The sequence below is a fragment of the Pteropus alecto genome, unplaced genomic scaffold (assembly GCF_000325575.1).
Source record: "Pteropus alecto unplaced genomic scaffold, ASM32557v1 scaffold86, whole genome shotgun sequence".
Classification (NCBI taxonomy): domain Eukaryota; kingdom Metazoa; phylum Chordata; class Mammalia; order Chiroptera; family Pteropodidae; genus Pteropus; species Pteropus alecto.
Genome location: NW_006442109.1, coordinates 27,909,203 through 27,928,016, shown reverse-complemented (window position 1 = coordinate 27,928,016; position 18,814 = coordinate 27,909,203). Strand labels below are relative to the sequence as shown.

The window sequence follows — 18,814 nt, the reverse complement described above, 5'->3', positions numbered from 1 at the left end:
CACACTGTCCTTACTAGGAGTCCCTGTGCATTCATCCTGTATTCTTTTGCAGCTCTCTCTCTGCGCTGCTTCTGGAAGTCTTTGAGCTGAAGTAGTTCCTCTGGAAGCTCCATACATGTAGGCTAAGAAAAGAAAATAAACACAAGTCCACTGTAACTAAACTTCTGAATATGCTCCTTAAGATCACTTCTGCAGTACTTAACAGTACTTGGCAAGTGAGATTCTATTCAAATGTGTTCTTATAGTACCCTCTAGTGTCTTCAACTACAGTAGTAGTATTTTTCAAGTAAATATTTTGAATCCAGTTGTATTGTGTGTGTATCAAAATTATACAGTAAAAAGTAAGTCTCCTTTTTCAACTGTGATTACACAAATACTAAAATAATGGATATATTAGGAAAATTTCCTCTTTGATAATGAGGCAAATAATTTTTCCCAGGTTACTTGCCTTTTGACTTTGTTCACAGTATTTTTGCTATACAAAAATTTTAAAGTCATATTTATTAATCTTTTAAGAGTTCTGAGTATTTCTGTGTTGCACAGAAAAACATCACCCCCATACAATTCAATAGCAAAAGAGAAAATGGTCCAATTAAAAATGAGCAAAGGACCTGAATAGACATTCGAATGGTCAATAGGTATATGAAAAGATACTCGACAACACTAAACATCAGGGAAATGCAAATCAAAACCACAATGAGATATCACCTCATAACTGTTAGGATGGCTATTATCAAAAAGACGAGATAATAAGTGTTGGCAAGAACATGAAGAAAAGGGAACTCTTATACAGTGTTGGTGAGAATATGAATTGGTACAACCGTTATGGAAGACAGTATGGCAGTCTCTCAAAAATATTAAAAATAGGGCTACCAGATATGGATGTCTAGTAATACCGCATCTTGATATATATCTGAAGGAAATAAATCACTGTCTTACAGAGATATCAGCACTCCCATTTACAGTGCATTATTCACGATAGCCAATATATGGAAACTACTCAAGTGTCTATCAATGGATGAATGGATTAAGAAGGTGTAGGAAAGACAAATAGACCAATGGAACATAAAAATAAAGAAGATTCCATTTTTTGCAAAAAAAAAGTGTGGTGTGTGTATATACAGCCATAAAGAAATGAAATCCTGCCATTTGTGACAACGTGGATGAACTTAGAGGATATTATGCTAAATGAAATAAGCCAGAGAGAGGAAAAACAAATACCGGATAATATCGCTTACATGTGGAATCTAAAAAAAAAAAAATGATTTTATAGAAATAGAAAATAGAATGATGGTTGTCAGGGTTTGGAGAAAGGGGGAAATGGGAGGATGTAAGTCAATGGTACAAACTTTCAGCGATAAGTTCTGAGGATACAATGTACAGCATAGTTACTATATTAATAATTTGGTATTATATACTTGAAAGTTGCTGAGAGTAGATCTTAAGCATTCTCACCACACACACAAAAAAGTTAACTATGTGAGGGGAAGGATGTGTTAATTATCTTGATCTTGGTAATCATTCTACAAAAGTATATGTATAGCAAATCATCAAGACGTACACTTTAAATGCATACAATTAATTTTGTTGATTATTTTTCAATAAAGTTGGGGAGAGAGGAAAGCATTCCCTACTGTGAGATCATTTTCTTTTAATTGTTTTTTTCCAATAATTTTATAATTTCGATTTTTTACATAAATACTTGATTCGTGGAGTTGGTTTTGGTGTAATGAAAGAGACAACAATCTGACTCTGATTCTCTTCCCCCAAAATAGTCAATTGCCTAAGGCTGTTTACTGAATTATTATGTTTTTCTCATTGATAGGAAATTCTACCTTTATCAAAACCATACTGGTAGATATATATTGGATCTATTTCTGGGTTCTCTACTCTGTTCCATTGATCTGCCTACACTGTACCAGTTGCAAACTGTTTTATTTAGTGAGATTTATAATATGTTTTGATATCTGACAGGACTTATTTATGTTTATTGATCTCTATAAACTCTACAATCAAAGTTTCCCAAAATAATGCTGGTGTTAACATTTTTCTTGAAATAGAGTTAAATTCAAAAGTTGATTTAGGAATAATTAATAGCTAAAAATAGTGTTCCTATTCAAGTTCTCTTTTATGTCATTCAGTAATATTTTAATGTTTTCATCTCTAATTAGACTTATTTCTAGGTAATCTATCTTTTTGTTACAATTATAAATTGATGTTTTCTTCCATTATATTTTCTAATTCTGTATATGGATATAGGAAAGTTATTAATTTTTATGTTATATTTGTACCCACTTTACTAAAGTGTCTTTTTGTTTGTGGTTGTCTTTTGCAGTTGATTCTCTTCAGTTTTCAGCTATATCACAGGAATGTCATAATTCTAATTCCTCCTGTTCAGTTTTTATAGTTCATCTTTTAAAAAATTACATTGCCTAATAGCTTCAAAAATATTAAAGTAGTGGTGATAGTCACCATTTAAAATTTTTTCTTGATATTAAATCAAGAATGTTTTTAGTGTTCTCAGTTAAACATTACATAGTCTTGAGATCTATATATCTTTTATCATGTTAAAGTATCCATTCCAACTTTAATCAGTACTGTATGTGGAATAATATAATTTTCCAGAACTAAATAATGAGAGCAAAAAAGTTATAAAGGTGTCCTTGGTTTTACAATGATAAATGAAAAACATTAAAATTCTTCAATGGAACAAGATATGCAAGGATTTTTATGTTGTTCTTTTTTTGTTAAACAGTGAGAGCAAAATACGAAAAAGTTATAATTTTTTTCAGCATTTCTGAGATAATCATAATACTTTCTTGGCTCTAGTAAAATGGAGAATTTTCTGACATTGAACCATGTTCATAATTAGAATCTAGTGAAACATTAAAAGTATAATATATCTAAGTGGGGTTTGTACCCAAAATGCAAATATTTTATTTAGGATTCTGCATCAGTATTTCTAAGTGAGAATGGTTTATACCAGCAGCCTACAATTTTTTTATGTAAGGAGCCAAATAGTAAGTATTTTAGGCTTTGTGAGCCACAAACTATCTCTGTTGTATACTTTTTCTTTTATCCTTTTACAATCCTTTAAAAACCATAAAAACTGTTCTGAGCTTGTGAGCTGTACAAAAATAAGTCATGCGGCAGATTTGGCCTTTGGGCAATAGTTTCCCAACTTGTGAGTATAGTTTTCTTATATTGTTGGCTTCATAAAAGTAACTGATGAAATCTTAAATTTATCCATTCTTTGACAGAAATATTTATTGGAAACATAATTTAATGTTATGAAAAAGTGCTCAAGGAAATGGATTAAGCCCGAATTATAGCCCCTTCAGAAATATTTATCATCAAGTCTGCCTCATGTAATTTCCTGCAGCTGTGAAGAGTAGGTATCACTGTGACCTCTATGAGGAATAAGGCAGAAGTGGAAGTCCTCAAAATGCAGCCACAGAGAGCTGCACCTACCTCCGTGCCTCCCAGCCGGTCTGCAGAGCCTTCTCGGTAAGTGTTTAGGTACCCATCCACCAGAGTGGTTAGGTCAGACATCATCTCATCCAGGAGTACCAAGCGAAGGGGTAGCAGGTAGGTGGCTTCCAGGGCTAAAATTTTCAGTAAGGAGGGTGAAAGAGGTCGTGTGAACCACACTTCTGGATTTTCCTAGAGACACCAAAATAATTTTCTCTGAATAGTAAGCAAAATCTTAAAGATAATAACTGTTTATTTAAGTGTTGCTTAACTTAAAACACTATTACTATCATTTTCTTCAATTATTATCTTTGCTTTCATTCTATGGCTAGCCTTCTGAGAACACACACACACACTTTGTGTATACAGTATGTGGGAGTGGGGAGATTCAGGGGAGATGGGGAGAGGGGAAGTGAAAGACAAAAAGAGAGACAGAGACAGGGAGACATTAGGACTTCTCATTTAAAACAAGAGGCAGCAAACTTGCTTATATGACCAAACTGTCGCCATGTGGTCATAACCCAAGTTTGCGTGTAAGACTATCAGGAGCCAAAGAAAATCTACCTTACTTTGGGAGAAATAATTAGGATAATTTTTGTTCCATCACCTTAGTCAAAATTCTCAATATAATCCCTTCTTGTACCAACTTAAAAATTTACTTCAGAATGCTTTATAATTGATATACAACAAATCTGGATCTTGGCTCTTATCAACTTGAGACCACAAACAAACTGTTCCCATTTGACACAACTAAGATTTTGGCAATGCTCAATTGCTTATATGACAGCTATCATTTCTCGTTCTTTAATACTCACCTGAATCAGTTTTTGTCTCTCTTCCAGAAAGAAGAGATATTTGGGGGCTACTTTAAGGTGTCTTATTAAACTCTCCTGTAAAGTACTGATGCAATTTGGAAGAAAGCCACCTGTTTCCATGGAAAATTGAAGGACGTCTGCCACCTGTGGCAGTAAAAAAAGACAAACAGACAAGTCTGTAGAATACATACAGTGATCTACGTCCTGGCAGAAATAGTATAAATACAGTCAGAGAAATGTCTTTAAATACATTTTCCCTAAGAACTCACATGATAGGCAATGTCATCAGAAAATTTAAAGTTTTTCAGTCAACTTTGAAAAATTAGGAAGAAAAACGAAAAAGTATCACCCAACTTTAATGTGTCCTTGTCTATTTTTTTTTCCATTTCTTTTATTTGCCTGCCTTATGGTCATTTACTACATTTTGGTGCCTTTGGGGAACGGGGAAAGAAAGATAAAATTCAAGAATTATTTTATTACTTATTAGCAACTCTGGTAAAATTTTGGTAAGGAAAGCTAATAAAATTAAGAATTGAAATAATTCTTTATCTGTGTATGGTAGGGTAAATAATGGCCCTTAAAGATATCTACGTCTTATTCCTAGAAACTATGAATGTTATTTTATATGGCAAAATGGACTTTGCAATTATGATTAAGTTAAGGGTCTTGAGATGAGAGTATCTTGAATTATCCAAGCGTGCCTTAAATGTAATCACAAGTGTTTTTATCAGAGGTAAACAAAGGGAGCTTTCACTACAGTCAGAAGAGAGGGTGATATGACGATGGCAGCAGAGACTAGAGTGACGCATTTTGAAGATGGAGGAGTACAAGTACAAGCCAAAGAATACAGGTCAGAGCTGAAAATGCCAGGATAACAGACTCTCCAGAAGAAACCAGACCTGACAGCACCTTGACTTTAGCCCAGTAAAAACAATTTCAGACTTCTGATCTCCAGAACTGTTAAGAGAATAATTTATGTTGATTTAAGCTACTAAATTTGTGGTGATTTGTTACAACAGCAACAGGAAATGAATACACCATGTTAAAAGAAAACAAACAGGAAAAACTCAATTTCTGCTTCTTGCAATATGAAAATCTGAAAAGAAAAACATGAAAAGATATGCCAATATCTTCATTACACAATACATATGGTGTCTAATCAAAAAGCCTTATGGCCCCGAGGGAACAATGAGCAATTCTCTTACATTTTGGAGTAAGCACAGAAGCAATCTCTGAGAGATCCTGAAGGAAGGCCCAAAGGAACATGTAAACACGAGGAGTGGCATAAATTTATTATGAGCGGATACATAAAGAGCAAACTTGAACCACATATAACATAAAATTGGCCATCTTTTTAGTTTAACCCCTCTCCAAAGGCTCAAGGCTTATGTATTCAAGATCTCCCTTTCACTGACATAAACCTAGAAGAATCTTAAAAAAACATAATGAAAACTGTAGTTTTACTGCTCTCACAGCCAAATCAGCTCCAAGTGCTAGAATAGTCTAGAAATTCCTCATTTCTCTAGGGTCCTCTAGAGCAGAGAAAAATCATATATCTTCAGGCTATTCTGGGCCATAAGAAGCTTTTAGTACATATGTGGGACAACCTGTATCCCTGAGCTAGATGCCACCTAGCCACTAACCTTAACTGATAATATATGTGGTAAAGGCAGAGATGTGATTGCTCACTTCATACCAAGCGTCCCATGTCAGACTTCTGAAAAATCCTCAAATCGTTTGTTTCTAAATGTTACAGAGTATGGAGCTTGCTCCTTATTTGACAAATTCTGGAGCAAAATGAAGGGGAAAAATCCTAAATACTTTTAAGTAATTTTTCTGAAGTGCTTTTATAGTTCATCGAATATTCTTTTTTAAAAAATTTATTCATTTAAATTAGTTTCAAGTATACAGTACATTGGTTAAAAATATGGAATGCAAAAATATATATATATGGAACACTTCACGAATTTGCATGTCATCCTTGCGCAGGGGTCATGCTAATCTTCTCTGTATCATTCAAATTTTAGTATATGTGCTGCCAAAGCGAGCACCAAAAGTTCTTGCATATTGTACAAATACCTTACAGAAGTGGGCAGAAATGGGCACACACACGATAAGACGTTCAACCACTCATCGGACAAGGCCTGTGTTCTATAGGAACTATGCATGCCAGATTGAATTCAGTGTTTCCCTGCATGTACCTGTGTGTCGAAAACATTATTCAGTAGGATTCCATACTGATGAGAGAGGCAATCAGAAAGCCAACGACAATCATGGATAACCTAAGGAATCAGAGGATAGAGACAGTAATTAGAACCTGGCTGCTGGTTTACTAGCAGAGGAATCTGTTCACATACTTACCTTCAAAATTCTTTTGTCTTCTAATACCATCTGAAGTCCATTGTTGAAAGCACGACTTCCCAGAAGGAAAATATCGAATAAGTAAACTCGGCTATTTGTAGCCACCTACAATAGACCATCCAGACATACATGTTAGGATAAGGAAGAACTAGGGGAGGGGCTCTGAGGATCAAGAAAGGCATGTGATAAAATATTTAACATCCTCACTTTTAAAGTGAATAATAAGTATTCAATGAAAGTTTGGAAAATAATTCTCTGCTAGACTACAAGCTCTATGAGAAAAGAGATTATGTCGGATTCACCACTACACATGCAACAACTAGAACAGAGCCAGGCACGTGAATGGCCATTATACATTTCTTCAGCGAATCAATGCATGTCATACAATACTCCCCTCCATTTTTTTGTATGCAAATAAATATACATGGCTCTAATAATATGCACTCAAATCAATATCCTGCTTTCCCCATTCATAAACTTTCAAACGTTTTTCCATATAGTGCTTATCATCAATTTTTGGCAGCCACATTAACAGTTATCAGATGTACTGTAACATCTGTTATTAACTATGTAAGTGGTTTTTGATTTTTCGCCATTATAAATGATACCAAGATGAATAAATGAATAGGTTCTCACATGTTTTTTCTTCATATTTTGAATTAATTAGGATAGATTCCTAGATGTGGCCCTGAGAAGTAGGCCAAAGGATATAAAAAAAACTTTGACTCTCAACAAATATTTGCTACCTTCATCTTAAGACATATTATTACATCCGAAAATATCTTCATTAATTAGCTATTCATTAACTATTCATTAATTATTCACTTTAATAATTTCAAATTAAAGAAAAGCAGTGGGAAATACTGACAGAATGGAAACAGAGCAGGAAAAACAAAACAGAATAAATAAAGAAACAAAAAAATAAAGGTTAAGGAATTAAATGTGCCGATATTAATAAAAGTAAGGAGCTGGGAATGGGGTGTGGGTGGGCTGGAGGAGAAGTAAGCCTCCAAGTTATCTCCATCAATTCCCCACTATTCCTACAGAGGACAGAAGATGTATTCTCTGGATAAATCTAACCAGAGAGGCTCTAGGGCTGGGAATGTAAGACATAGAGGAGGCCTTGGTGGTGGACTGAAAAATGAAAGTTTGTACACTGAATAGTGAGCCTCTGTATCTCTTCCCCTACAGCTTTGAGTCCTGAAAACTTTAGCCTGTATTGGAACAGGAGGATATAGGGCTCCAGGGAAGATGGATTCAGGAGAAAAATGCAGCACAGGTTAGCAGGATAGTGGTAAGCACGTGGAAAAACTATACTGAGGGGAAGATATGGGAAAGCTTAGTCACAGGTGCAAAGAAAACAAGACTACTAAGATGAGGCAATTATCAATTCTATGAAAAACAAAAAGGTATGCAAGAAAAGAAACAATCTAACTTGGTACGGCAGCGAGCAATAGTTAACACAGTCATAATCACATATAGCCTGATTCCTGTCTTAACCCAAATTGGTATATAACTAAATTAGGAGTATCCCGGGAGGTGTGGGTACTATAAGGGAGCAAAATATTTGTTTACCACAATAAAAGTTAGTAATTTGTAAAACTGATTAATAGAGAGTAATAAGCATGTTGTTAGAAAAAGAGAAATAATAAAAATATTTCAACATGTTAAAAGTAGTTGCCTCTGTACTTTTTTGTGTCTGGTGCCCGTTTTTGTGGCTGCTGCCCAGGGGATGTCCCTTGATCACCTGGATCTGGTGGCTGGGGGTGGGAGACTTACATTCCTGGGTCCCCATGGGACTCTGGCAATCTGAGAGACAATTCTTGGCAAGTACCACCCCCAGGGTACTATACAGACAGTAAACTGGGGAACACTCCCCAGTCTTTCTGTTTAGGAGGCCTCTTTGCTTGTCTTGGAGCTTCAGCCTGAGGGGCAGGCTTCAGGCTTAGCACACATTTAGTGGCCTGCAGAGCTACTCTCAAGAAACGTAAGCTGTGGACTCTATCTTGGTGCTCTCTCTCTACCTTGCTCAAGCTTGTCAGTATCACCCAGAAAAGAGCTTATACATTCATCTGGAGCCCCAATTTTTTTGACTCCCATTCAGGGGGCACCTTCAGACTGCCGGCCGTGGTGGCCAGCAAGGCTTACATTTACAGTCCCACAGGACTATATATATTTGCATACTTTTAAAAGTTTGTCTGAGGGTCTGGCTTCTAAGCAGCCTGAATCTAGGTGCTGAGATCCTCCCCTCTGGGATGATGACAGGTCTTGGAACATACAGAACTACTGGAAGCTATTAAAAATACAATAGGCTGCTTGGACAAGCACAGAGGTTTGAGAGACAAACAGGAGTTGAGGTAGGCTTGAATGACAAGGTTCATCTCCTGCACAAGACCACTCTGTCAAGACTGGGAGAGGCTGCTGTTTCATCTACTGTATAGAAACCAACAGAGAGAGTCAAGCAAAATGAAGAAACAAAGGAATATGTTCCAAACAAAAGAACAAGATAAAATCTTAGGAAAAAATTTTAATGAAACAGAGATAAGTAATTTACTTGATAAAGAGTTCAAAGTAATGGTCATAAAGATGCTCACTTTACTGGGAAAAGAATGGGTAAACATAGTGAGAACTTTAACAGCGAGATGGAAAACATAAGAAAGTACCAAATAGAAGTCACAGAGCTGAAGAATACAATGGTTAAAAAAAACACACTAGAGGGGATTCAACATCAGATGAGACAAAGCAGAAGAAAGGATCAGTCAATTTGAAGACAAAGCAGTGGAACTCAACCAATCAGAGCAGCAAAAAGAAAAAAGAATGAAAAAAACGGTTTCATGAGACAATATCAAACAGATTCACATTTGCAACAAAAGGCTCCCAGAAAAGAATAAAATAAAAAATGTAAATAAAATAATATTTATCAAAGTGCTTTGTAAACTGTAAAGTACTATACAAATGTACTCTGTTTTAATAATCCTGTTATTACATTCTTTTTTTTTTTTTAAACGCCTACAGCACCTGGTATTCCTAGGCGGTCTCCCATCCAAGTGTTATTACATTCTTAAAAAAAAAAAAAAAAAAAGGAAGAAGATTGGCAGGTAGAGTGGGGATTTTTCTTTCCTCATAAGCCTTTTAGTGTTATTTGATTTTTTTTTTTTTTTTTTGCTTTTAATACATAGGGTATGTGATACTTTGATTTAAATAATTAAACACGCAAGCCCAAGGACCTGGTTGGAGAAAATTAATTTGCCCATTAATTCATTTCCAGTCATAAAGAGGACAATTTAACCAATTGGATGTCCTCTCTGGTACCTAGACAAAGGGAACAAATTAAGAAATAACCTGCAGTTGCCCAGGCCCCTATTACCAGGAAGTCCACTTTTTTGGTAGAGAGAGGTTTTGGTTTGGTTTCTTTCCACTATCACCCCCAGTTTTACTGAGATAAAATTAATATATAACATTGTGTAAGTTTAAAGTATATGACGTGATGATTTAAGCATATACTATGAAATAACTACCACAATAAGGTTAGTTAACATATCTATAAGCTCACAGTTATTTTGTGTGTATGTGTGTGGTGAGAACTTTTAAGATCTACTCTCTTAGCAAATTTCAAGTATCCAATACTTATCTATAACACCATGCTGTATGTTAGATTCACAGAACTTATTTATCTTATAACTGGAAGTTTGTACCTTTGACCATCTTCACTCATTTCCCCTATTCCCCCAACCCTAGCAACTACCAATTTACTCTCTGTTTCTATTAGTTTGGTTTTTTCTGATTCTCCATATAAGTGTCTTTCTCTATATTTGTCTTTTTCTGTCTGACTTATTTTACTTAGCATAATGCCCTCCAGGTTCATCTATGTTGTCACGTATGGCAGGATATCTTCCTTTTTATGGCTAAATAATACTCCATTGTATACATATGCCACATTTTCTTTATCCATCTATCTATCCATGGACACTTCGGTTGTTTCCATGTCTTGGCTATTTAAATAATGCTGTAACAGGAACACAAGAATGCAGATATCTCTTTGAGATCTTGTTTTTGTTTCCTTCAGATATATACTTAGCAGTAGAATTGCTGGATCATATGGCAGTTCTACTTCTAATATTTTGAGGAATCTCTATATTGTTTCCCATAGTGGCTCTTCCAATTTACATCCCCATCAATAGGATACAAGAATTTGCTTCACATCCTAACCAATCCTTATTATTTTTTATCCTAATAGGTGTGAGGTGATACCTCGTTGTGGTTTTGATTTACATTTCTCTGATGGAAAAATGTCTACTCAGGTCATTTGCTCATTTTTAAATTGGATTATTTTTTTCTTTATTGCTATTGAGTTATATGGATTCCTTATATATTTTGGATATTAACCCCTTATCAGATATATGGCTTGCAAATATTTTCTCCCATTACATGAGTTGTGTTTTCATTTTATTGATCCTCTCTTTTGCTGTGTAGAAGCTTTTTAGTTCGATATAGTCCGATTTGCTTATTTTTGCTTTTGTTGATTGTGGAGGTTTGTTTTAAGTAATTTGCATTTGTGCTGCTAACTCAAACCTAGTTATCTAAAAGCTAAAGTTTACCTAGAAAGTGCATGGAACAAGAGAGAGGCAATTCAATCCTTGAGCAAAACTGGGCTTAATACCTCCATTCCTTTCCTTCAAGAAGGCGAACATTCCAGAGGGAGTAGTTCAGGAAGGCAGATTGCCAATACTAATAAAAAATATTCTCTCAGTAGGTGGAGGTAGTTCCTGACTCAAAGGATAGAAGACATTGGTTGAGGATTCAGCCTGTTTTCTTGCCCCCGCCTCTTAAATACTGATGCTGCTGAGTGTGATCCAAAAGTGGCTACCCAACCTCTAGCTATGCAAGACTCACTACAAACTTCTTTTGATATAATGGTAACCCACACCAGACATATCCCAGGTCCAGGAAAATAAAAACGATGTATCAGAAACCTGCTATAGAAAGCTACCAACCAGGTAGGAAAGATGAGAAACTCCTCGTATATCTAAGGCGAGAGAACAGAGGTGGAAAAGAAGATCTCAAGCAGTCCGTGAGACAGCAGTGATGATTATAAGCGAACCTATAAAGAGACAGAAACTCTTTTCTTTGGAAAAGAATAAATTGAGTACTAAAAGAGTGAAAGACATTACAAACAAGTTATAGAACGGCGACATAAAGAAAGCAATTAAAATAAATTTACCAGTGAATCTACAATTATTTCAAAATAAGAAGTTCTTAAAAAACTATCTTTTACCTGAAGCCAACATAGTTTCCCATGACGACACACATTAGCTCCTTCTGCTGCCACACTTAGGACACTTTGCTTCTTGATGTGGAGCATCTGAAAAAAAAAGAAGCAAATAAAATTCTCCAAGGAATTAATTTTGCAATTATGACATCATGAATGGCACAAGTAAAATGATTAGCAATAAACAAAGTGGATCATATTTTTTTAATTCACAAAATCTGACTAATCCAAAATAAGAGTCTGCTTAACACACACACACACACACACACACACACACACACACACACACACACACACACACCCATACTGAACACTTCTGATCCTCTTTTAGTTTTTGCAAAATTATTCCACAACCAGAAAATAATTCATATCCCAAATGCTAATAAGAATTGAAAACTCAGGGACCTTTTGTTACTACTGATGCTACAAAGAAAGATTTCTAGTCTTTATGGCCAGATTCCTCATGCAAAAAACAGTACCCTAGCACAGGGCAATTTACTGTACCTGAAAGGAACTCACATAGTGGTTGAGGCTCACAGCATCTATTGTTCAGAATCAGAGAAACGAGAATTCAACAGGTCTCTTAAAGTTTTGGATTCATTAAATTACTCAAAAACTGAAAGGGTGGTATCCCAGGAACACATGCTGGTCCACTGATTTCAAAACATTACAAAATTCTGAGATCCTTAATCTACAACTAGGAAAATATCTACATGATACAAGATTCTCTTTATTTTACAGGTAGGTAAATTACCCTACAATACAAGCACATAGTAACTTACACAAACACAATATCTTCCTTCAGAGAGCATAAGATGTTTTACTTTCTGAGTACGTTTTATCACTGATACAAAAAAAAGGGGGCGGGGGGAGGGATTGAATTTCAGTCCCATCCTCAATCAACAACAAGAAGGCTGCAAAACTAGGAACAAAAGCTGTATTTCCCTATTGATAAGAATCTCAACTACCTCTTTGAATTTCCAAAGCAAAAGTTTTTATCCCATTGTTTTGTTGTTGTTGTCATGGGTCCTTTAAAGAATCTGTTGATAGATAAAGAATTCTTGTAACTTAATTTAAAAGTGGGCAAAAAAATAAACATTTCTCTGAAGAAGCCAATAAGCACATGAAGAGATCCTCGATATTATTAGCTATCAGTGAAATGCAAATTGAAGCCACAGTGAGGCACCATTTCACACCACTAGGATGGCTATAATCAAAATGACAGATAACAACAAGTGTAGGTTAAGAATGTGGAGAAACTGGAACCCTCATATCCTGCTGGTGGAAATGTAAAATGGTACAGCAGCTTTGAAAAACAGTATGACCAATCCTCAAAAATTAAACATAGAGTTATTACATGACCCAGCAATTCCATTCTCAGGTAATCTATCCAAGAGAAATGAAAACTTATGTCCACACAAAAACTTGTACATGAATGTTCATAGCAGCATTATTCATAATAGCCCCAAGTAGAAACAACCCAAATGTCCATCAAATGGTGAAAGGATAAATGAAATGTGATATATCCATAGAAGGGAATAGTTGGCAATAAAAATAAGTGAAATACTGATACGAGCTATAATATAGATGAACTTTGAAAATGTTATGCTAAGCAAAAGAAGCCAGTCACAAATGACCATGTATGGCACAATCCTATTTATGTGAAATGTCCTAAACGGGCAAATCCATAGATGCAGAAAATAGTTTACTGGTTTCCAGGGGCTGGGGGGCTGGAGAGGCGTTAGAGGTAATGGCTAAGGAAGATGGGGTTTCTTTTTGGAGTATTGAAAATGTTCTAAAATTCATGGTGAAGATGGATATATAACTCTGTGAATGTGCTAAACATCAGTAAATTGTACATTTTATTTATGTTTTTCTGATGCTCCATCACCGCAAATATTTTATTTTTTAAAAGTTGTTGTTTCTCACAAGTTTTCAGTTTTTTCCATTTATTTCTTAAATATAAAAAAGTTAGACATTTATCCAATCCACGAAGTGATCCCCCTGATTACTCTAGCACCTACGTGGCACTACACACAACCATTACAATAATGTCGACTATACATTTTAAATTGGTGAATTTTATGGTATGTGAATTATATCTCAATAAAGTTGTTTTAAAGTAGAATCTGTTGAAAGCTAACTCTCCCTTAAAAAAAAATACATCCATGCACACACGTGCATAAGCTGACATCTAAACAGAAAGCTTAATGACTCCCCTGAATCCCATCTGTGTACTGTACCCTAGGCTGAATAGTTACTGCCATGTCTCAAATTAATATATCATTATAGAGAAATTGCCTAATAAAGCATCTAGAATGGTCTTTTTAAAATATAAGTAAAAGAATTTCTGACTCTCCTCTAAAAGTTCCAATGGCTGTCCTCCTCACTCAAGTCAAACTCAAAATCCTTATAATGTCTAAAAAGCTCTATCTGATCTGCCTCCTGTTACCTTTCATTTCCTATCACTCTCTTCACTGTAGTTCTACCACACGTACCTTCCTGCTGTGCCTTCACACAGCCAAATGTGTTTCAGCCTCAGGGCTTTGGCACTTGTTAATTGTACCTTCTTTAAGTTCTTTACCTAGATAGCCACAAAGCTAGCTCCCTTATTTCTTTCAGGTCTGTGTTCCAAAGTCACCTCTTCACAGAGGTTTTCTCTGTCTATCGTATGTAAAATAGAAACTCCCTGTCACTCTATTCACCATACCACACTTTATTTTCGTTCAGAGCACTTATCATCAGCTGATATACAATTATTTGTTTGTTTTCTTGCATTAAAATGTAAGCTCCTTGAGGGCTAGAACTTTGTCTGGATTACTGTTTTACCAGACCTCAGAACAATATCTGGCATATAGTAGGCACTGAAATATTTTGTTGAAGTATTAGGAAAAACATCACTGATCTTATAATGACAGAGAAATTTGTGAGCCATAGACATGATACCAATATGCAGACAATACTGGGAATGATTTAGGGCAATACTTACAGCAGCACCAAACTTTTGCTGGAACTGATCAATGACTGTGTATGTCACCTCCTCTTCCTCTACAGGAGAATGATGGTATTAGATATATTCGTCTTCCTTGACAATAGAATAATCCTTCTACTAAGTTTAGCCATATTCATAAATGCCTACTCTTGTGCAACTCAGATATCTAATGTTATTTCATTATCGTCTGTATCAGCGCATGATACAGTGAACATTATTAGTATCCTGTTTGTCAACTGAGAATAAACAAAAACCCCACCAATGAAAATCTTATAAATTGGACTATATACTCATTTTCTGTTATAATCCAGTAATGTTTCCCTCCTTATAGGTTTATGTCTTGAGTACTTTAAGACATACATTTTTTAAAAGCATATTCATAGTAAAAAATAATAGTTTAAAATAAATTAGTCCTGGAGATGGGCCAATGTCCATACTTTTGGAATTACCTGGGTCCTGAAAGTTAATTACTTAACTTAAAAGATTAAAGGTATAGCATAACATACAGTTCTTCATCTCCCAATCTCTAAAACTTTTAAGTGGAATAGGACACAGTCCATGTACCTCTTTTTATTCATACTCATTCTCTTAGTGATCTATCTCATTTAGTCTCAAGGCTTTAGATGTGATCTATAGGCTAACTCTTGAATTTATATCTCCATCTCAGACCTTTGTCCTCATCTCTAGGTTTATATTAAACCTTTGGTTGACCTAAACTAAACTCTTAAATAACTTCCCAAAACCTTTTGCACCTACAGTCTTTCCCATCTCAGTTTAATAGCAACTCCATACTTCAGGCTGCTCAGGCCCAAACTCCTGAAGTCACCTGTAATTCCTCTCTTTCTCTCACACCCACATCTAATCTGGCAGTACATCGTATATGCTCTAACTCAACATATATCCAGAATTCCACCAATTGTTACCAACCGTATTGCCCCAACTAGGGTCCAGTCCCAAAATACCCACTCATCTTAAAATTATTTCAGTAGCCTCCTAATAGATATTCATGTTTTTATCTTTTCTCTCCTTTCATTATCTATACAATATCTAGAGTGATCATGTTAAAACAGAAGTCAGATTATGTTGCTTTTCTGCTCAAAGTTCTCCAAAGGGAAATAGAATTTTAAAAAAACACCATTTATAATAGTATAAAAATATGGAATACTTAGGGATAAATATGGCAAAAGATGTGGAAGACGTATGCTGAGAACTACAAAATATTGCTGAGAAATTAAAGATCTAAATAAATGGAGAGATAGCCAAAAGAACTCTGAAAAAGAATAAAGTTTGAGAACTAAAACCACCAGATTTCAAGCATAAATCAACAGTAAACACAAGTATATTATTGGTGTAAAGACAGAAAAAAATAGGTCAATGTAACAGAATAGAGTGTCTAGAAATAAACCTACACATACATGGACAACTGATTTTTGACAAAAGTACAAATGTAACTGAGCGGAGACTACATCTTCTTTTCAACAAATGGTGCTGGAACAACTGGATATCCATATGCAAAAAAAAAAAAATTAACTAAAAATGGACAATAGAGCTAAACGTGAAACCTAAAACTATGAAACATCTAGAAGAAAACATAGGAGAAAATCTTCGTCAGGAAAAAATCTGAGTTAGGAAAAAATTTCTTAGTTATCACATCAAAAATATAATCCATAAAAGAAAAAAATTAATAAATTATACTTCATCAAAATTAAAAAGGTCTGCTCTTTGAGAGATACTTTAAGAGAATGAAAAGCCAAACCACAGACTCAGAGAAAATATTTACAAAGAGTTTATCTGAAAAAAGACTTGTATCCAGAATATATAAAGACTCCCGAATGAATAATAATAATCCAGTAAGAAAATGAGCAAAAGATATGAACGGACATTTCACCAAAGATATTCAGATGGCAAATAAGCACATGAAAAGATTCTCAACATTCTTAGTCATTAGAAAAGAAGATAAATCCCAAATACTCTCCAGTGGCTTCTCTTCTCACTTCAGAGTAAAAGCCAAAGTCCCTTCAATGACCTACAATGTCCCCTATAATTCACTGACCCCACTTCATTTCCTTCTTGCTCCAACGACACTGATCTCCTTGCTGTTATGTCAAGATCCTGACATGTTCCTATCTCAAAACCTGTATATTTGTTCTTTTTTCTGCCTAAAAAAAAATTTCCTACAGATATCCATGCAGCTCCATCCCATTCAAATGTCACCACTTCAGTGAGGCCTGTCCTAGATGCCCTAAACTATAAAGCTACCCCCTCCACAGACTTCTTTTTTTTCCCTTCATAGCATTTGGCACTAGCATAACACATAGTTCTTCATCTCCCAACCTCTAAAACTTTCGAGTGGTAGAGGACACAGTCCATGTACCAGAAGATCACTCTGGATATTGTATAGATACTGAAAGGAGGGAAAGGGTAAAAACAGGAATATCTGTTAGGAGGCTATTGAAATAATTTTAATTTATCTTATTTAATTTTTTAGTGTCTGTTTCCTACACTAGCACTCAATGAAGGCATGAATACCATATCTTAGTATTTCCAATGTCTAGATATAGTGTGAACTCGCATATTAAATAAACGGATGACTCATGAAATTTTATATTAATTCAGAGCCTAGAAGCAATAGCTAGCTGAGCATTCCGTACATAATCCTGACTCAAGGTTATGCCAACTCTGAAGAGTTCTGAACTACAATAAAGAAAGCCCAGTACTCACCTGATGGGCTGTACTTGAAGTCATTCAGCAGAGAGGTGGTTGGTGCCTCAGTGGCAGGAAAAGGAGGCTCACATACATTTAGGTCTTCATCTTTCATTTTATCCATGCTAGTTCTTTCTGTATTTAGGCTACACTTACAAAAAACAACACTCAGGTGAAACTGTTCTCTGTTGCTAATGCCATACAGATTTTGTCACACATCAATGATAAGAACTCTGGACCTCATTTCATAGAGAACCCGTTCATCTATTGGTTATATTGATTTAAAAATACCATCTAAAAATGGAAGAAAACATTCATTTATTTCTTCTCATTTCTATTACTTCAGGCCATTTTAGGAATTACCCAGCAAGTGAATTAAAGTTAAGGCTTTCTATCCTAATGTGTACATTGGGGTAACATCATAATTAAGAAATTATTCCAGTATACCTAACCGAAGATGCTTTTTCTCCACCTTGTTCCACTTCATCCAGTAGCTCCACTGTAAAATAAACAAATGGCTTCCAATAGAGTTTCTAATCTGAAAGCAATTAACTACCACCATCTGCCCCCACCCATAATTTGACTGTATTCTATAAACTGTAATTGTAAATAAAATGTTAGTCCACAGAGGCCTTCATCAGCTAGCAATAGAGCAGAAAAGACTATCCAAAGTATTGAAGACTCCTAATATTCTTTTTTCAATTGCAGTTGACATCCAATATTATATTAGTTTCAGGTGTATAGCATAATGGTTACACATTTGTATACAAGGTGATCACCCCCATAAGTCTAGTACCCACATGGCATATATAGTTATTATAATATTGAATATATTCCCTATGCTGTACTTTACATACCATGACTATTTTGTAACTGCAAATTTGTACTTCTTAATCCCTTTGCCTTTTTTCACTAAGTTCCCCTCCCATCTTGGCAACCATCAGTTAGTTCTCTATTTCTGAGTTTGTTTTGTTTGTTCATTTATTTTGTATTTTAGATTCCACATATAAGTGCGATCATATGGTATTTGTCTTTAACTTATTTATAATACCCTCTAAGTCCATCCCAGCTGTCACAAATGGTAAGAATTCATTCTTTTTTATGGCAAAGTAATATTTCATTATATATATGTACCACCTCTTCTTTATCCAATCATCAATTGATGGGCACTTAGACTGTGAAAACTCCTAATAATATCCCTAT

General features: G+C 35.1%; 1 protein-coding gene and 1 non-coding gene across 2 annotated transcripts in view; both read right to left on the bottom strand.

The window, feature by feature from the left end:
* The window catches only part of EXD1 (exonuclease 3'-5' domain containing 1), a 27,056-nt gene that overhangs the window by 996 nt on the left and 7,246 nt on the right, over positions 1-18,814 (bottom strand). Inside the window, 10 exon segments of the mRNA XM_025038859.1 lie at positions 1-2; positions 5-122; positions 3,472-3,663; positions 4,287-4,430; positions 6,488-6,568; positions 6,648-6,752; positions 11,923-12,009; positions 14,906-14,964; positions 17,630-17,757; positions 18,059-18,110. The exon segment at positions 1-2 is cut by the window's left edge and continues 996 nt beyond it. Coding sequence (XP_024894627.1) covers positions 1-2; positions 5-122; positions 3,472-3,663; positions 4,287-4,430; positions 6,488-6,568; positions 6,648-6,752; positions 11,923-12,009; positions 14,906-14,964; positions 17,630-17,757; positions 18,059-18,110 — 968 coding nt within the window.
* LOC112469893 lies at positions 6,231-6,337 on the bottom strand. Its single transcript, XR_003042747.1, has one exon. It is a non-coding gene; the product is annotated as a U6 spliceosomal RNA (small nuclear RNA).